Source organism: Fringilla coelebs (genome assembly GCF_963513975.1).
Source record: "Fringilla coelebs genome assembly, chromosome: 10".
NCBI lineage: Eukaryota > Metazoa > Chordata > Aves > Passeriformes > Fringillidae > Fringilla > Fringilla coelebs.
This window is the reverse complement of record NC_140036.1, coordinates 25,252,060-25,271,056: the sequence shown is the minus strand read 5'-3', so window position 1 is coordinate 25,271,056 and position 18,997 is coordinate 25,252,060. Positions and strand designations below refer to the sequence as shown.

The window sequence follows — 18,997 nt, the reverse complement described above, 5'->3', positions numbered from 1 at the left end:
CGTTTAATAGCAGCGAGTGTCCGAGCGCTGTGTGACCGCCAGGGGGCGCGCGGGGGCGGGGCGCAGGCCGTGGCCCCGCCTCGCCGCGCGCGTGACCGTGGCGAGGCGGCGCGCGCGCAGTGCCTCAGCGGCGGCTGCGGCGGCGAGATGCGAGCGGCGGTGCTGCGGCGGCTGCTGCTGCTGCTGCTGCTGGCGGGGCTGGCGGCGGCACCGGGCGGCGGCGGTGCCGCGGCGGCGGAGCAGGGCGGGCTGCCGGCGAAGAAGCTGCGCATGGCCTACGCCACCGGGCCGCTGCTCAAGTTTCAGATCTGGTGAGGGGCCTCCGCCAAGATGGCGACGGCCAAAATGGCGGCGTCCGCCGGGCCGTCGCCTCTCCCTCCCTCGTTCCTTTTTCTTCCTTTCTTTTCCCTCAGCGCTGCGGCGGCCTCGCTCGCTCTTGTCCGTGGAGAGGCCTGCCCCAGGGCCAGGGGCTGCCTCGCCCCAGGCGACCTGTCGGGGCGCCCGGCCTTGTTGGAGCGTGGGAGGCGGCACCGGGCGCCGGGCCGCGGGCGGCGGCTCTTTCAGTGGGTCCCGCTCTACGGCCGCCCGCCATAAAATCGCGCTTTTCGGGCCCTTTAATGCTGTGTATGGCGTTGTGCTGGTGCGGGACTAACGTTTGGGAGGAACCGATATCTTAGTAATGGCTGTAATTTTGTGTTTTGGTTCAGTGCCCGTATTGCAGTCGGTGCGCTCGGGCACCTTTGCACCATTCTGGCGGTGTTGCCGATGGTGTTAGCAGCTCCGAGCAGGGTTCAGGCAGCCCCGGAGCAGCACGGAGCCTGTTGGCGGGGAGAAAAAAAACGCCACAGGCCCGGAGCACTCGTCACTACGGTTCCCGGCCGTCGGGGTGGGCAGGGCCAGGTGGAGGCCGGAGCAGAGCCTGGGCGAGCCCTGCGGGCCCTCCAGGCACCGCAGAAGCGCTCAGCGGAAAGTGCTGTGTTCGGCGTCTTCGGCGGTTTACCGCAGTTTTTACCGCGGCTGCTGAAAGGCGAGGCAGAGGACAGCTCGAGAATATTTTACTGCTGCAGTTCCCGTGTCGTGCTGACATGGAGATGGCTGGGAGCGCCATTGCCTGTCTGGGTAGTCCCAGAGAGGAATTCAGGCGGCTCCGTTTGAAGATTTTTTTTTTCGGCACAGAGCAAGGGATTGCTTCCTAAATTAATCGTAACTTAACAGATTTGTGCAGGGAAAGCGAGTGATTTGATGCTTAGTGGGTATTTCCAGAGCTCTGTGTCTGTGCTGGGATGTGGAGCAAATCAGTGTCACGCCCAAGGCTTACCTGTTGGGATTTGTGATGTGTAATTTCACTGCAGATGAGGTTCTCTCTCTGCCATAAAAAATGTGAGTTCTGTTATAACTGGACGGGGTTCTGAAGAGGGTGAATGCTGCTGAGCAGCGCAGCCCTCGAGCTGTGGTGACAATGCTATCTGTGCTCAGTGTCTCCTGAGGCTACAGGCGGGTGTTTGAGGAGTACATGCGGGTCATCAGCCAGCGGTACCCAGACATCCGAATCGAAGGGGAGAACTACCTTCCTCAACCTATCTATAGGTGAGCGTGTGCCTCATGCCGTGTGCTCTCTGTTGTCTGTCTGCTTTCCAGTTCAAAACACATGCATTTACACTGAAATAATACTGAAAATGTAAAGTTGAGGGGATTTTCTACTGCAATTGCATACAAGGATGCTTGTATGGTTTTCTTGTATGTGATTTTCTGCATTCAAGGTAGCTGCCTTAGTTTTCCTTACAAGTATCACTATCTGGGTATCTGTATGATAAGGCCTGTCATATCCAACCTAAAATAAATTACCAAACTTTTTTTGAAACAGTGAATTTTCTTAGCTTTTCTTCATGCTGTATCTGGACATAAATTCAATTTGTTGCTCAGGCTTATGCACTTAGTGACAAATGCCTGTAATGGGTTAAAGACACAGATGAAGGGAAAGTCCAGTGTTAACATCTGAATCAGGGAGAGCTCACCGCAGGTTAGGGGCTGCAGGAGTGGCCTTTGCTGCAGCTGTGGGGGGAAAGCCCAAAGAAATTCAGAAGAAGGCAAAACAGTGTTATTCCTGCTACTTGAAGCATTGTGCCCACGCTGGGGAGTGATGCCATAGTTACTGGATGGCTCCTGGAGTGCTCGTTGGCCCGATTTCTGGCAGGGTTGTGGTGGTGGGAGGCTGCGGGGCGCAGTGCCTCAGTGTGGGCTGGCTGTGGGGAGTTGTACATCACTGGGAAATGCTCCACAGGAAGTGGTGCCCGTCAGTCAAACATGTCTGTAATATGGAACAGCTTTAGAAACTGACTCTGTTATCCAGTTCAGGCATATATAAGTTTAAAGCAGAGTCCCATTTGAAGTCTGCTGAGGAGCAAAAGAATCTGTCTGTGGTTTACTGGAAGGTGGGATTCTGGGGTGCTGTGCAAAAGCAGGGCCTTATTGGAGGTGTTTTGTGTGTTGTTTTTTTGTTTTGTTGGTTTGACTTGGTTTGGGTTTTTTTTTTTTCAGTGAGGTAAAGCTTGGAAAGTTTTGTACTTCCCCTGAAACATTTGATTGTAGTGTCTCCTAGTGATGTGAATTACATTTGTGTATGGTGAAGTAGGAGCTGAACCTTTCAGTCACTGGTGTGTGTTGTCTCCAACAGGCACATAGCATCCTTCCTGTCTGTCTTCAAACTAGTATTAATTGGCTTAATCATCGTCGGCAAGGACCCGTTTGCTTTCTTTGGCATGCAAGCTCCAAGCATCTGGCAGTGGGGCCAGGAAAACAAGGTAAAGGACACACTTCTTTTAGTCTGAAAAAGCAGCTTCAGAGGGTGCTCTGTGAGTCCCTCAGTTCTGACTGATTTACCTTTCATATGCTGCAGCCTTATGGTGGAATAATTCTTACCACTTGTGCTTTATGCTTTCGACAGAGCCAGGTGTGCTTCTGGGATCTCTTTCCTAGCTGCTGCTACTACAGAGGGGCAGCTGAGGTTAATGTGCTGACAAAGACGATAAAAGAGTTCTTTATTTTTTAGAGCTCAAGAAACCAGTATTGTTTATGTTAAAATTACAGTTTCCCTTCTCTGTTGTCTCGTAACGGTTTTGCAGTTGATGCTTCCATCAGACTCCTGATAGATTAGGCAGCAATTAGAAGGGCGTTAGAAAAATGAAATTGAAATGTTGTGGGTGTTTTTGGAGAGGAGACTGGCGTGGCATTGTGGGAGAATATTCCCATGAGTCAGGACTGATGATGCCAGTAAATTCAGGGTGTTGTACTCTGATTTAGAACAACCTTGTTCCAGATCTATTCCACTAAACTAAAGTAATTTACAGACCTTAATGCTGAGCTGCCCAGTGCCCTGGGTCTTTCACTGGCCGGTTTGCATGCCCAGAAGCTGTAATATTTCCAGTTGAATTAAATGGGCCAACCCCATGCCTGGCTGGGCTGGCTGCAGTGTGTGGCTCCTGTCCATGTGCCAGGTTCTGTGGTGTTGCAGTGACTTGTGTGAGTGTGCCTGTGAATAGGAAAAGGAAATTAGAGAGGTGCTGGTGGTGAGGGAGGAGCTGCACTGCTGAAGATGCTATCCTTTCCTCCTTAGTCACCCATGCACATAGAAAATTCCAGATGAAGAGCTTGGAGGTGTGCAGGAGGGTTGATGGTTCCTATGCACGTGACTTGCCTTGCTCTGGTGTTTGTGGCCGGGCCCTTGGCTCTGTGATTTGGAGATTGCTGTAACAGTGACAGGCTGTGTCTGGGAGTGGTTGAGTTTCCATGTCCCACTGCCAGCCCTCCTGGACCCTGTGCTGGGTCCAGAGGTGTGCAGAGGGCTGTGAGTTGGGTGGGGTTGGAGCTGGTTTGGTGCTTTTCTGGGGAAGGCACAGGCTGTAAAAGGAGGAAGGGGATGTGTCTGTAGATGAGAACATTCCTTGAGCAATCACAAACAGAGTCCAGAGGCACCTATGAACAACAGCAGGTGTACTTGACATGGCTGAGGTCTGTGTGGATCTTTGTTCCCTTCCAGGTGTACGCCTGCATGATGGTCTTCTTCCTGAGCAACATGATTGAGAACCAGTGTATGTCCACTGGGGCTTTTGAAATCACTTTGAATGGTGAGCTGAGACTTTGTTTGAGGGATGTCACATACACATATCTGAGGGCTGTGGGGTGTGGAGAATGAGGGATGCTGTCAGGACATTTATGTCCCAAATGTAATATGTGGAAATTGCCATCCATTTGGATCTTCAGCTGTTGCCTGTCAAAATAAATGATGAAAATCATAGAAGTCTTATAAAGCAATTTATACAGATGTCAGATATTCTAGAACAGCTCTGTAAAAACTTTCTCAGAGGGATATTTGGTGCCTTGGAATAACTGCGTTATATTCTTTCTTTGTGTGTGATGTGCATTAAATAAGAAACCATCAGCTAAGGACATGTACTTTCCAATTAGATGCTTTCCCTGTCAGTTCTGCAGCATGCTTTAGCTTTGGAATCCTAAAAAATCCATTACTATTACCAGGTTATCAGTACTGATGGGCAGCAGTACTGATTTTTCAGGTAGAGGGAAATGTCAGTGGATACTTTGCACCTCTCCATCAATATGATACATTTCTAAATGGACGCATTAGACACTCTGCTCTCCTAGCTGGGCTGGGATTCAGCGCAGCCAGAAGTTGAAAGCATGTTGATTCAGATGCTTTCTTCAACACAGATCAGTACCAGCTCAGACAGTTTCCTGGAGCTTCTCAATCCTACGTTTACACCAGCTCTGCCTGTTTCTGATGCTCCCAGTGTAACAGTGCTTCTCTCCCGTCTGTGTTCTGTGCTAGATGTCCCAGTGTGGTCCAAGCTGGAGTCTGGCCACCTCCCTTCCATGCAGCAGCTTGTACAGATCCTTGATAACGAGATGAAGCTCAATGTGCACATGGAGTCAATGCCCCATCATCGATCATAGCCCCATCGATCAGCACTGAAACTTCTCGTAAGTCTCTTCCAGTCACCAGTGCATTTGCCCAGGTAAGACAGGCACACTGGAGACTGGATTTTAGGATTGTGCGTTTGTTCAGTTAAATGTTTTTCTAGAGAGCCAGCTCCCATGATGTTAAACTGCCACATGTGTCACAGAGGCTGTTTGGGTGGGAGGTTTTGGGATGTGGCTCATTCTGCTGTCTCAGAGCAGGAAGTTGGCATTTCATGAGGCAGGAGAATGTGCATTACTGCAGCAGAAGGCCTAATGTCAATGAAGTGTGTGGTGCAGAGATCAGAAACACTGCTTTGTGCACTAGAATAGCCTCTGCCAGGGCCTTAAGGTCTCCCTGGCTTTTAACCCAGTTGAATTCCAGAGCCTTGGGGAACAGGATGCTGTCTATTCCTTGCTTAACCCTGGAGAGCAGGACACTGTTGTGCTCTGGTGTACTGCCCTGTTCCTCTGCAAAACCTCCACGGCTTTTGGTAGCATGGAGTTCACATCCTGTAGGTATTTTATGAGAAAGCACTTCCACATTCCTGTGTCACTTGTGGCTTTCAAAACACATGGTTTATGATGTCCCATCTTGGGGCTGGCTCGATGCAGGTGTGGCCCAGGCTCAGTGCAGGTGTGCTGCTGTGGTGCAGGAGCGTTGCTGACTGTAACCAAGGTGTCTCTCCACAGGCATTGGGTGGTGGTTCCCGGGCCACGTGGTGCAGACCCATGAAGGCCTGCACTGAAGACAGCTGCTGTTGGTGCAGGCTGGATGCCTCTCTTGCAGCCACGTTGTGCCTCCTGGACAAACACTCAATGAGCCCTGTTTCAGTGCTGGCCAGTCCACACTGCACAGCCACGAGTGCAATAATACTGTATAGTTTTTTTAAGACTTCATTCGACCAGTTCATAGATCAGCAATGCAGGCATTACTAATGGTAACTTATTTTATATTCATGTTTCACACTATGGCAAATTGAGTTGATACCTAATTTTTCCTTGGAAAAAGAGAAGTTTGTTTAATCTGTTGTATTTTATATGAATTTATGTTCTTTTTGTAGTTTAAAATGAAGTTATAGGAGTGTCTGATATTGTCCTAAACTGTTGAGTAATTGATAGCTGTCTATCAAATCTCTTTAATGTGGTTAAAACAGGTTTGTATATTTTTCAAAATCTATGGCAGAGTCAAACAGTGCATTATATACTGAATTATATAAGCAAAATTATATGCGGAATTGCTACATCACTTGGTGACTTCAGTGAATATTAAGATCAGCTGCTCTTTAATCATGTGGACCAGCTCCAGCAGTTCTTCCTTGGCCATTTGAAAGATGAGCTGGGCCTTCCTGCTGTCCTGAACAGAACCCAAGAACATTAATTGAAATAAAGAGTTCCCATTTCTTGTGTGAAGTACCTTGTTTGTCACCGATGGACATTCTTGGAACTGCAATTGAAAAACTGCATAAAAAGCCAACTTTCCAAAGTGACTGACCTTGTATTTGTCATGTGTAAGCCCCTAAGAACCTCCAGTGTGGGGAAGGACAGATGGGACTTGGTCTTACCCTTCAGGCACCTGTCACAGTTCAGGTGTGTCCTCCCTGGGGGAGGCTGGCCAGGTGAACCTCTAATTTCAAAGGCAGCTCTGAGAGGCTGGGAGGTTCCTCACTGCTGACTGCAGCACCATGAGCCTCTAAACACCTACTGGTAGCTCTGTATTTGCAGTGCTTGAATCAGAGCCCATCCCAGGCTGCAGCTGGTGCTCCCTGGAGCCAAGCATAGATGATTGCTTTAGGCACTCTGAGGGCATTTGTCGCTCTCTGCTCAGGGAACCACCTTGTTTTGTACCTGTAGCTGGCTGAGCTGCCGTGGGCATGGGCACCAGGAACACCTGGGGCTTCCTGCTGATGCCACCTTCTTGGCAGGAGTAGCAGAGCAGTACCTGTATGGGTGACTTGAGCAAACACCTGCCTGTGTAGCTGTCCCAAGCCCTGGCTCGGCTGTGACTTTGTACCTCGTGCCTTCCCGAGGGCTGAAGTGACTACTCAGCTGGGGCTGGAGACAGAAGGGAGCCTGCTCAGGAGCAGTGCACTGCTGTGGAGCACGGGGTCTCTGTGCCCGAGCAAAGCCCTCTCGTGCCTCCATGACCAAGGTGGTGTCCATGCGGGCTGGTACCGCCTGCCCTGAGCAAGACCCATTTGGGGCTGTGCGGATCAGCCCTGGACTGCAACTTGCACCAGGGCAGGCAGGGCTGGAGGAGAAACCTTGCTGAGCACATGCAGGTGCCACAGCATCAGGGACTGTCTCTGGCTCATTTTGCCTTACACCACACACACACTGGTCAGAGCTGCTAGGCATTTACTATCGCCTTGATGGAGCTGCGCAGCTCGTCACTTATGTCAGCAGCCATGCAGAGCTCCAGGATCTTCATAGCCTGGCTGATGAGGTACATGGGAGGCTGCATTTTGTTCCACTGCTCACTGGAAGGAAAGTTGAGGCCTCCCCGCATCTTGTCGAAGAGCTGCAGGATCTTCACACGGAAGGCGAGCAGCAGGAGCTCATCCTCACCCAGCGGGGTTGCAGGAGGCAGCTGGCTGTCAGTGCTGACCTGCAGAACAGAGGACATGTGTCAGCAGAGCCACCCGAGCTGGGCACGGGGCTTCCGTCTCCAGCAGACAAACCTGCCCCTGTGACAGGAGCCTGCGGAGGAAAGGAGGAAAGGAGCTGCCGTGCACCCTGCCCAAATGGGTCATAGCTCTTCTCCCTGTGGCAGAGACAGGGTGACCCTGGGGATGTTGCCAGGGACCTGCTTGGGAGTGGAGTCCCACGCTGTGGCCCCTTGCAGAGAGCTGGGGCTGGCAAGTGCCCCATCTCCATAGGAGTGGCAGGAATACGTGCATCTCCACAGGTTTCGTTTTGGGGACGGAGCATGGGACAACACAAGGAGCATCCATCCCAGGATAAGCACAGAGGGGAGCTTTCCTGGCTGCCCTGCTCCCGCTGTGGGGAGTGGCTCAGCACAGGAACAGTTACCTGCACTTTGGTTCCCATGTTGAGTTTTGCTTGTCGCCCCATGGCGAGGAAGGAGATGAAGATCTTGTCCTGGGCCAGGATCCTGACCCCCACGTGGCGGTTCAGTGAGATGAAAATGGGGCTCAGTGGAACCTGGGGTTCTCGTAACAAGTTCGGCCACGTCCACCTTCTTACCCTGTTGCCTGCTTGGTCCAAATACTGCCCACCCTGGATACTCATATTTATCCTAAAGAAAGGGAAATGGAAGCTCTGAACCCTGTAAGCTCCTGTGGCAGGTCTCTTATTCCTCTGAGGGATGGGACAGAGGCACAGCAGGGGCAGGGTCTGTCCCCCACCTCTCAAGGCACAGCTGGGTTGCCTTGCCGCTCTGGGGGCACCTGAAGCAGGGCCTGTGAGCTGCTGAATTTGTCTATTTTTGGATACTATTAAAAATAGCCTTTATGGCCTTTGGATTGCCAATGCACAGAGGAGACAGCAAAGCTGCTGAACGCACCACTCATCTCCAGTAGGGTAATAGCATGTGCTCCTGCCATCAGACTGAAAGAGTGCTCGGATTTTGACTGTCCTTGGCTCATCTTCCTGTACTATGCACATCAGCTGGTCTCTGGCTTGTGTAATGATGATGGCCAGGTTTCCAGATGGATAGCTGCTGCTAGGTAAGGTGTTTGTAACCCCCTGCTTTGCTTGGTTGATCTGTTATTACATACTAAATACTTCCGGGTACTACTTTGGGGTGTAAAAACTGATATATCACCCAGAGCACTGTGTTAAAGGTGTGCTGCTTCCTTGGGCTGGGTCTTGGAAGATAGTGCTCATTGGAGCTGGCTGTTCTTTGAAACTCAGCCCAGGAGATGTGTCAGGTCTCACTGCTGTGCTCCTCAGAGCAAGTGGGAGCGATGAGCTGGGTTGTAATAAAGTGGACTGGGACCCACTTAAAATTAGTAACACCCCTGGACTAAGGCAGACAAGCGAACCCTGTAAAGGATACAATAACTGCGATGTTCCGTCTGGGAGCATGGTAAGGAATTTCTTTCCATTTTTGTAGTACTTCTGCACCAATTTACCCTTCCCCACCTAAGATTGGAAGGATAAAATGGGTGAGAGCAGTCAGGCACAGCTACCCTGTGAAAATGGGCACTGCCAGGCCCTGACAGTGCTGACACGTCCAAGGTGCTCCCGTCGCTGTCGGCCGCAGGTACCTGCCTTCTTCCCCAGAAGACTGAATTCATAGCAGAGGATGCTGCGGGACATGGGTTTCTTGTCGCGCTTGGGCTCGGGCTCCTCTTCAGACCAGGACTCGGGCTCCTTCTCTAGCTCGGACTCCTCCTCGGGCCAAAGCTCCAGCTCGTGCTCTTCCTCGGGCTGGGACTCCTCCTCGGGTTCCTCCTTGGGCCGGGGTTCCAGTTCAGGCTTCTCCTTGGGCCAGGATTCTGGTTCAGGCTTCTCCTTGGGCTGGGGCTCGGGCTCGGGCTCGGGCTTCTCCTTGGACCAGGGCTCGGGCTTGGCTGCACTTACAACAGGCACTGGTATCCCACCTTTGGTAGATGTGAGCTCCTGGGAAGTCTCGTAGGAAACGAATCCAGCTTGCTGTGAGCCTGCAGAGCACAGGGAGGGCTTCTGTGCAGCGGAGAGGGTTGGCAGTGCCCACCATGGGGCTGCCCGATGCCTCTGCTGTAACTGGGGGAGTGGGAGTTCCTAGCTGAAACACTCCATCCTGACAGTCTATCTCAGGGTATTTTCTAACAAGGGCAGTTCGAAGTGCTCAGCTCTTTCAGAGCACAGGATTATGATAAAAGATAGCATTTTTTTCAGTTACATATGTACATACATTTGTGTAAAGAGCAACTTTTTGGGATAACATTTGGCTCCACACACTGGAACTGACCATTTGAGATCCCAGTGCTGCAGAAGCCTCACTGCCTTGCTATCCTCTCTGAAAACGTGCCCATATTGTAAATCTGTTTCACCTGTCAAAACTCCTCCTCTATCCAAAGGCTGCTCAGTCATCCACAGCCTGGGCTAGGAATTGGTGGAATATCCACCTGATCAGGCAAAATATGGGCAAGCCTCATTTTGGCAGTTCCTATTTCCTAAGGGCTTGGCTTTCCCAACTTATCCTCTCAGGTCAGGTTCTGTGCATCTCAGCTGGAAACATCACAGATACCTACTGAAAATCATGACAAACTCTGTGCAAAGGGGACATGCCTGCTCTGTGCTCATGTGTGAGGGATGATTTAATATGGCTGTATCTGTATCTAATTTAATGAGATTGCATATCAGAATGAACAAACATGTTGCTCTGTAAAATCCTCCAGCTAAAAACCAGCAATTCCACTGAATGCATTGTTGAGATAAATGGACAAATCCATAAGGAAATACCAGCTCACCTTTAGTGGCACTCAGCCTTAAAGACTGGTCAGCCAACTCTCTAGCCAGGTGTCTCTTCTGCTGCCTGGAAAATAGAAGTGTTGTTGACACCTCACGTATCATGTTTAGAAAGCTGCAAGTAGTGGATACCCCTGCTTTAGGAACACAATTTCTGAATCTGTTTTTCTTTCTGCTCACAATTCCAAGTAATAGGCAGCAGAGTGTCACCAAAATACTCATACCTCATCAGCAAGGAATTGTGCCCACACAGAGTCCAGTGAACAGAGTGCCACTGCAGTAGCATCAGCTGTACTGGCAGGAGAGCTGAATATTGTAATGGGGTTTGGATCAGGTTTTTATGTGAAAGAGAAGGACAGATGCCCAGAAGATCAAGAAAACAGCTCATCTCCAAGAATATTTTCACTATTCTTGTGTAGCTTCCTATGAAGCTGACAGTGGTTTGGTGTGTGCTCTGTACATAGTAGGAGGCACTTGCACCTTCAGACTGCGAAGGATTTTTGAGGAGACCAACAGTTTACTTCCAGGTGTACTGGTTTAGTTTTCCTTTTCCCTGTGGCTTAGACTTTCCCTGGAGGCTTAAACTCTTGCACAAGCTTTGGGTCTCCTGCTAAACAACCTAAGAACTTGAAGAGTTCTTGTGTGTGACTCTGGAAACTGTAATCCAAACACAGTTTATAGATCAAAACAGAAATACAAACACCAGCTTTGTTTCAGTGCCAGAGGTAGAAGCTACACCCAAATACTGTTTTTTTCCCACAGCTGTGGGGTTTTTTGCCTCTACCTGTCTCTAGATAGTTCATCTGCCAGCATTGGAATTAACATTTCACTCAGCGCATGCCTCCTTGTGCAGCCTGGCAATAGAGAAGCCAGGGGGGACCAGAGAGAATCAGAACTGGTGCCTAAAGCAAAGGTTTTTCTTCTTTCATCCCTCTCCCTGCAGTTTCTTAATGCTCCTTTTCCCCTCAAAGCTCCCTGTTGTTCATTACAGTGATCCCCCCTTCTCCCAGTACCTCTGGCTGTCTTGCTCCTTTGACAGCAGCAGGTTGGCTTCAGAGCTGAGGGATTCCTGGGTGCTGACAGCTCTGGGAAGGCTGTCGGCATCCTCGAGCCTCTTCCTCTCCTTCATGATGAATTCATAGAGCTCCCGGCTGCGCTTGCAGCAGAATCTCTAGAAGGCGAGAGAGCGGAGCTGTGAGCTTGGCCGTTCCACAGCAACCCCCAGCTTGTCCTCCCCGCCAGCTTACGTCTTCCTGGTCCTCAGAGAGGGGCACATCCTCAGAGAAGGGGAACGGCCTCAGCAGCTTGCCACAGTACTCGCAGGTTGGCTCAGCATCCTCCTCTGCCTGCAGCGATGGTGGGGAGAGCAGGGAGGAAGGACGTGGGGCACCAGCCCCCAGATCCCCAGTTAGCATGGTGAAAATGCAACAGATGTGGCAAGGCACCTAAGGGCGCTCACAACAGATCCGTGTCTGGGATATCTTGGAACGATTTAACTCAAAACACTAGGTTCAGGAAACCACCAAAAAGAATAGCAGATGTGTTATAAATAAATCAACAAATGCCCCCAAAGAAAGGGAATGACTGGTATTTGTGAGCTCTGCTCCTTCTCAGGGAAGCTGAGAGCACAGAACACTGGAGCTGAGGATTTGGATGTATTACAGAGAGAAAAACTCCAGTTGTGGGAGTTTCTGAGGAAGCACCAGCAGACTTGGTGATACAGAGCTGGTCACATCTGACCAGATGCAAACCAGGTTGAAAGCAGGATGTGCTTTGAGGATGGGTACTGGATATCCTGAATTCCCTTGCTCCCCACCTCGTGCCTCGAGTTAACTCTTTGGTGACTTTGCTCTGCTAGGGGTTACAGGGAACTCTGTGCCCTGCTTGTATTAGGTGGCTGTACTTATTTGTATACATTTTGTGTCTGATTTAGACAAAATATTCTGCTGGGAAATTTTTAACAGAGGATGGGGGCGGGGGGGGGGGGGGGGGGGGGGCCGCGCTGCATAGCCTCTTGCTGCCCGGGCTGTTTCAACAGCCTCGCAGAAGGAAAACCTGTCATGAAGGGACTCCTTTGCGGGCTCGACAAAGGGCGTTGGTTCCCTGTTTTCTCCCCATGGAACCGTGTGAATGAAGCAGCGAGGAGCGCCCACCCCAACTGACCTCGTGGTGTACGTTTGCCTGTGAGGACTCGGGTCTGTAGGCCAGCAGGGTGGGCAGGCCCGTGGGGGTCGACTGCGGGCCGGCCGGGGGTGTCCCGCACCGCGACTCTGCCGGGTGCTCTGTGCCCTCCGAGGGGGCCGGGGACCAGCGGTGCCCGCCCGTCGCATCGTCCGCCCCTCCGCTGAGTTCCGCGGCCCCGCCCGGCCCGTCCATGCCCGGTCCCTCCATGCCCGGCCCCTCCACGCTCGGCCCGTCCACGCGCGGTCCCTCCATGCTGGATCCCTCCACGCTCGGCCCGTCCACGCGCGGTCCCTCCATGCTGGGTCCCTCCATGCTGGGTCCCTCCACGCTCGGCCCCTCCATGCCCGGTCCCTCCATGCCCGGTCCCTCCATGCCCGGTCTCTCCACGCCCGGCCCGTCCAAGCCCGGCCCGCTGCGCCGCCGTTGCCAGGGCGACGCTGAGGGCGCGGGGCACGCCGGGACCGCGCGGGGCGGGGCGGGGCGGGGCGGCCCCGCCCGGTACCCGGTACCCGGCCCCGGCCCGGCCGCCCTGCGGCGCTGCCCTGGCGGGCGGCAGCTGCGGCTGCTCCGTTCCCCGTGCCCTTCTCGGCGGGGCTACGGGCGCTGTGCCGGCCCCACCGCCCGGGACACGCGGCCGGGAGCGGAGCCAGGGCGGCTCTCACGGGGCAGTCGGAGGCGCCCGGGCTGCGCGGGCCCGTGGTGCTGGCGGGGGCCCGAGCCGCCGCGCTCGGTCCCGGTCCCGGTCCCGCCGTCCCGGCGCTCCGCGCCTGCCGAGCCCCGGAGCTGCTGCTTCTGTCAGCAGCTGGGAGCTGGACTGGGGGTGGCACGCGTTGAGAAACCCGACGTGACTGCCTGTTCGGACACGACCTGTCTGCACCTGGAACACCTGCCCGAGTGGATTCCTTACACCTGTGTCACACGCTTGTCACACATCTTCCTGATCTCTCCCGTAGGACTTGGCGCTGTCGAACCTCTCCAAGGAATCTGCGCATACAGCTCGGAGAATAAAAGAGAGAAAACCATCTTGCACAAACCCAGCCATGTTTGGTCTCCCCTCGGGAGAGCAGGTGAGTGCTGCTTTACCTGCGCCGTCAGTAAGAATTCGCAGTGTCTTGCTAGCACGTGAGTTCCACAACAGAGAAGTCAGTTTCACTTATTTTTCAGGCGGAAAGAGCATGTTGAGGTGCAGCCAGTTGTATCGGTGGCTCGCCTGGTGTCGGTGCCGAGAACTCCTCACAGCACTGCGAGATCACTTCCGTGGCTTCCTGGGATGGCCGCAGCCCTTGGCTCGGAGTGCCAGGCACGGCCAGGTGCCGCGAGGTGAGCTCTGCTCACTCGAAACTCATCAGTCCCTGGACAGGTGCATTTTAATTTGTGTCTGAAGTGGAAATAATTTTTAGGGAGAACTCTAGAACCACAGCAGATGCTGCTGGTGGGCTGGAGAGCAGCCAAGGGACTGCAGGGCACCTGCAGGTGCTGTAGCCTGGCTGGGGCTCTGCCCGGCATGCAGGTCTGTCTGCTGCGAGCTCTGTCTGGATGTGCTTCACCCTCCTTTCAAGTCTGAGGGCTTGAGTGGGGCCAGCTCTGTTCAGAAAACCAGGCAGGCCTCAAGGCAGGCCTCAATAACCTCTTCTGAATGTTTTGAGGAACTGTCACACTTTTACTTGGCAAGTCGTATCAGCTGCCTTGGGAAGAAAACCTGAAACCTGAGGGAATCCTGAAATCAATGTCACCTGTCTACACAATGACCTGAATTGGAAACACCTCCCTTCTTGGCAGTGCCAGCTGAGGTATTCCTTATCCTAAACTCAGTTTCAGTCAGAAAAACACAAGGTGATGGGTTAATTTTGTTTGGGTTTTTTTTAAGAGTTCACCACTTCTTCAGAGCTGAGTGGTCTGGACAGACCTAATGATAATGTGTGTTAACTTATCTAATGTGGATTACAGGTAACACTGGAGTAATTAATCCTGCTATATTCAAAGACACATTTTGGAGTTTTGCTTTATGCAAAACTCCAATGTCCCAGCTGTCAGTAAGAAAACTACCTTCCACTACAAGTTTTGCTGAATTACAGAAAAATTAATCAAATCCTTAGGAATTCTTGCTTGGTGAATCCTGATGAAAGTGCAGGTGGTAACAGGTGTTGGAACCATGGCTTGACTTTGATCCCGCTTATGCAGGAGGCAATTAGTTCACTAGGCTGATGCTGCCAGAGTTCTGCCAGAGCACAGTGTGAGACCAGATGTAGAACCTTTAATTGTTGGTATTCAGTGCCTAGAGAGTAGGCATTCCTTGGGAGGTTTTTTCCATGGTTACTTCCAAGTTCTTGCAGCCAGACTGAGCTTCCTTTCACTGAGGCTAAACTAGTTCTTGCGCACTTTTCTGAGGGCTGCTGCCAGGTGCTGGTGACAGCTGCTTAGGACTTGGACACAACCCCAGAGCTCTCCCAGGAGGAACAGTCAGGACTGGTTTTCCTCCTTTGGTATTGTATTTATTCACACCAAGTCTCACCCGTCCCTTTACCTGCCATTTTCCAGCACTGTGAGGCTTCCCCTGGCAGTGTCAGCCCGTGGCTCACTGCTCCTCCAAACGGCACAGGGACAAGGTTCGGGACAGCCCTACAGGGAGCTGCTGTTTGCTGGTAGTGATTCCAGCAGAACATTCCCATGGCAAAGGCGGGAGCTGCAGGCAGAGTCAGTTGTGGTGACAGCACGGTGGCAGGGGCAAGGACTCCTGCAGGAGAGCCAGCCCATGCCAGGGCATTCCAGCTGATCCAGCACGGCTGAGCACGCGGCATAACCGCGGAGCAGCTGCCGCGCACTCGTGTGTTAGCACAGCTCCTCAGTGTAGGTTTTGCAAAATATTTATTGCAAAATAAAAGAAATATGGCAACAAAACTTAAATACCAAATGACAAGACACTGGCCATAAAGCTCTTGCTATATTATGAATCTTTTACAATAATTAATAGTAGAATGTGTCCCAGGGCAGCTGCATGTGGACAACCCTGTGTCTCTGGCTCCAGCCATCTGCGGTCTGTGGGACTTGTGCCTCCTGCTTGCACCTGTACCTGGCCTGATCCCCCTAAAGCAGACAGGAGCCAGCAATTCCATGTGAAATGTACCATGCCATACCCCAGCCCCTTCTCTTTTTCCTGTTGAAGCCACCACCACAGCTGACCCAGTACCCTTCCCTTCCATAAGGTAGCAGGGAATGAAGAAACACTGCTGAAGTACCTACTGTTTCCCCCCGGCTTCTCCTGTGAGAGATTCCTTGGATTTCCTTCCTTTCTCACCTACTAGGAAAGGACAGGCAGCCAGGGAGGATTGTGAGCAGCCAGGGATCAGGTTAGGAATGCTAAAGCCTGAAAGAATTAAATCTGGCCAGGGGCGTCAAGGGCAACAAGCAAAGCAACCTCTATAGGTACATCAGTGATAAAAGGAAGACTTGAGAGAATGTGGACCCTCTAAGGAAGGAAATGGGAGCCCCAGTTCCCTGGGACATGGAGAGGGCTGAGGTACTCAGCCATGTTTCTGACTCAGCCTTTGTGGCAAGCTGCTCCAGCCACTCTGCCCAAGTCGCAGGAGGCAAAGGCAGAGAGTGGAAGAACAAAGAAGTGCCTGCAGCAGGAGAGGACTGGGGTCAAGGAGGTTGAAGGGACCTGAAGGTGCACAAGTCCATGGGACCTGACGAGATGCACCCGCAGGCTCAGAGGGACTGGTGGAGGAAGTGGCTTAGCCACTATCATCCATTGTGTTTGAGAAGTCGAGGCAGTCCAGAGGAGATCCCACTGACTCCGAAAGGGGAAACATAACCTTCTTTTTTTAGAAAGAGGATTAAGGAAGATCCAGAGAACTACAGGTGGTCAGGTCTCACCTCAGTGCCTGGAAAGATCTTGGAGCAGATCCTCCTGGAAGCTATGCTAAGGCACATAAAAAATAAGGAGGTGATTTGTGATAGCCAATGTGGCTTCACTAAGGGCAAATCATGAGAACTTAGAGCTCCTTCCAGTGCCTAAAGGTGCTACAAGAGAGCTGGCGAGGGACTTTGGACAAGGGCCTGGAGTGACAGGACAAGGGGGACTGGCTTCCCACTGCCAGCGGATAGGGTGAGATGGGATATTGGGAATTAGGAATTGTTCCCTGGCAGGGTGGGCAGGCCCTGGCACAGAGTGCCCAGAGCAGCTGGGGCTGCCCCTGAATCCCTGGCAGTGCCCAAGGCCAGGCTGGACACCGGGGGTGGGAGTAGCTGCGGCAGTGGGAGCTGTCCCTGCCATGGCAGGAGGATTGGAACAGATGATAGTCTCTTCCAAACCAAACCCTCTTGTGATACTAAAGCCTTTTATTAAAGCTCACCAGCATCAGAGGGAGTCTGTACTGCTGATGAAAGGGCTTATAGGTGTGCTCCAAACAGGAGCCTCTTAAACCATATATCCAATGGAAGCACTCTTTACATAAAATATAATTAAATTATAAAAGGTAACTGTGTGTGTGTCATCTTCCTAAGGCACCCAAGAATTTTAAAAGACCTTGTCCTGCTCACATTACTTACAGCACACTCTTGTTCCTCTTGTGCCCAAAGTTACAGCCGTTGGCTAGTCAGAAACCTTAGCATACAGGATGACATAGTTGAACCGTGTAAAAAAACAGGAACCAAAACCAAACCCCAGTGAAGCACTACATCCAGCCAGCTCGAGTCTGCTAGCAATGCATCACGGGCAGCACATAGAAATTGTCACATTGATGCCGAGGTTTCCGTTGTCAGCAAAGAGGTGTGCAGTGGCTGTATCAAAAACGAGGCAGTTGCTGTTGCGGATGGCCACGTGCACGCCGTCGTGGATGGAGCAGGGAGACGCCTCCCAGGTCAGCCGGTGGCAGCTGCTGTGCAGCTCCAGTCTATACTGAAAGTTCTCCGCCTGCTTACGGGTGCCAATGAGCAGCACGGTGGCAAAAAACTGCTGGTGACCTTCACACTTCTCCTGTTTCTTCAGCACCAGCATGAAGTGGTGACCAAAGCACGACTGCATCATCACCCAGTCTACTGCCCCTGGCAGGTTAATGTCTGTGGCAAGGAAAATGATGTCTTCTCCCTGAAGGGTGGTAATGCTTTTGTGGGCATGCATGAGGTGGGACATCACGGCTTCCAAGGATCCCTCCCAGTCACAGGAGGTACCGGGGCATGGGCAGCAGTAGGGACGGTACTCACAGATGGCTTCATGTTTTGGCTTTTCTGTGTGGTGCAGGGTCAGGGAGCAGCCTGTTGTGGCATACTGGAAAGAGACCAAACACAAGGCGTCAGGAAAGGCACCAGCACTAGTATGCGCTGCTCCCACCTGTCAGCTGCAAACACAGGTGATCAACCAGAGCTCTCATGCTCATTGCAAAGTTTACATTACTTGTATGGAGCCCTGGATTCAAGCTGAGTTTTACTTAGTTTCTGTTTCCACTTAAAATGGATCCTTCTTGTCTTTTGTGGTTGTTTTTTCCTAACACAAGCACTTAGATAAAATGGGCTGTATGGCTGAGTTGTACTTAGATCTGCTGTTGCAGTTAGATCTGATCCATCCAGATCAGCTGGAGAGGTCTCCTGGCTTGGACATTCCTTTTCTTTAAAAAGAACAGAGGATTCTAGTTTCAACAACTGGGGGGTGGGTGGGTGGTCTGGGGATATGGATGTGGGGGTGATGGCTGGGGGTTTTCCGCAGGGGTGCAGGGATCGGGGGTGATGGCTGGGGGTTTTCCGCAGGGGTGCAGGGATCGGGGGTGGTCCGGGCGGCCCGCCTGTCCCCCTGCCCAGCCCCTCATCCTTACCTTGCACGGGAAGAGGACAGCCGAGGCCACCTTCTCCATGGCCAGGTTCCTGATGTTGGGGGTGAGGGAGCCCCGGCAGGTGGGACAGAGGCTCAGCTGCTGCCGGCATTGCTTGCACACCAGGTGCCCGGCCTGGCACTGCAGGATGGGCGGCAGGACATAGTCGAAGCAGATGGGGCACTCGAAGAGCGAGGTCAGCTCCTGCTGCTGCTGTTGCTGCTGCTGGGGGGGAGGAAGAGGAGGAGGAGGAGGCGGCGGCGGCGGAGAAGCCCCGCCGGTCCCCGGCAGGACGGCAGCGGGGGACGGGGCGTGCTGCTGCTGCTTTCCGCAAGGCTTGCTAGGGCCGGGGCCGGCGGAGGACGGGCGGCTCATCGCGCCTCGCCACCGCCGCCACCATCGGGCCGCGCTGGGGAGGGGGCGGAGGAGGAGGACGAGGAGGAGGAGGATGGACGGGGCGGGCTGGGCGAGCGGCGGCTGCGCGCGGCCCCCGCCCCGCTCCCGGCGTGCCCCGCGCGGGCCCGCCCGGCACCGCCCGCGCTGCGCGGGAGCGTCCCCTCAGCGGCACCGTGTCCCCTCAGCGGCACCGTGTCCCCTCAGCGAGACCGTGTCCCCTC

General features: G+C 52.8%; 3 protein-coding genes across 3 annotated transcripts; 1 reads left to right on the top strand and 2 right to left on the bottom strand.

Annotated features, from left to right (window-relative positions):
• The first annotated feature begins 107 nt into the window (after nt 1-107).
• Nucleotides 108-6,384, top strand: SELENOT (selenoprotein T). The gene is made up of 6 exons (XM_084212398.1): nt 108-311; nt 1,477-1,587; nt 2,675-2,801; nt 4,037-4,124; nt 4,844-4,995; nt 5,665-6,384. The coding sequence occupies exons 1-5, from the start codon at nt 148-150 to the stop codon at nt 4,966-4,968; spliced, it is 615 nt and encodes a 204-aa protein (XP_084068524.1). The 5' UTR covers nt 108-147; the 3' UTR covers nt 4,969-4,995; nt 5,665-6,384.
• A 937-nt stretch (nt 6,385-7,321) lies between these two features.
• On the bottom strand, nt 7,322-12,765 carry ERICH6 (glutamate rich 6; the record flags this gene model as incomplete). The annotated part of the gene is made up of 9 exons (XM_084212473.1): nt 7,322-7,579; nt 8,005-8,230; nt 8,498-8,650; nt 8,993-9,078; nt 9,208-9,599; nt 10,392-10,456; nt 11,403-11,560; nt 11,637-11,735; nt 12,553-12,765. 9 exons carry the CDS (start codon nt 12,763-12,765, stop codon nt 7,322-7,324), a joined length of 1,650 nt encoding a protein of 549 aa, XP_084068599.1.
• Nucleotides 12,766-17,243: 4,478 nt separating this feature from the next.
• Nucleotides 17,244-18,781, bottom strand: SIAH2 (siah E3 ubiquitin protein ligase 2). Its single transcript, XM_084212080.1, has 2 exons — nt 18,384-18,781; nt 17,244-17,842 (listed from the first exon to the last, which is right to left on the bottom strand). The coding sequence occupies exons 1-2, from the start codon at nt 18,753-18,755 to the stop codon at nt 17,285-17,287; spliced, it is 930 nt and encodes a 309-aa protein (XP_084068206.1). The 5' UTR covers nt 18,756-18,781; the 3' UTR covers nt 17,244-17,284.
• Between the last annotated feature and the right edge of the window lie 216 nt (nt 18,782-18,997).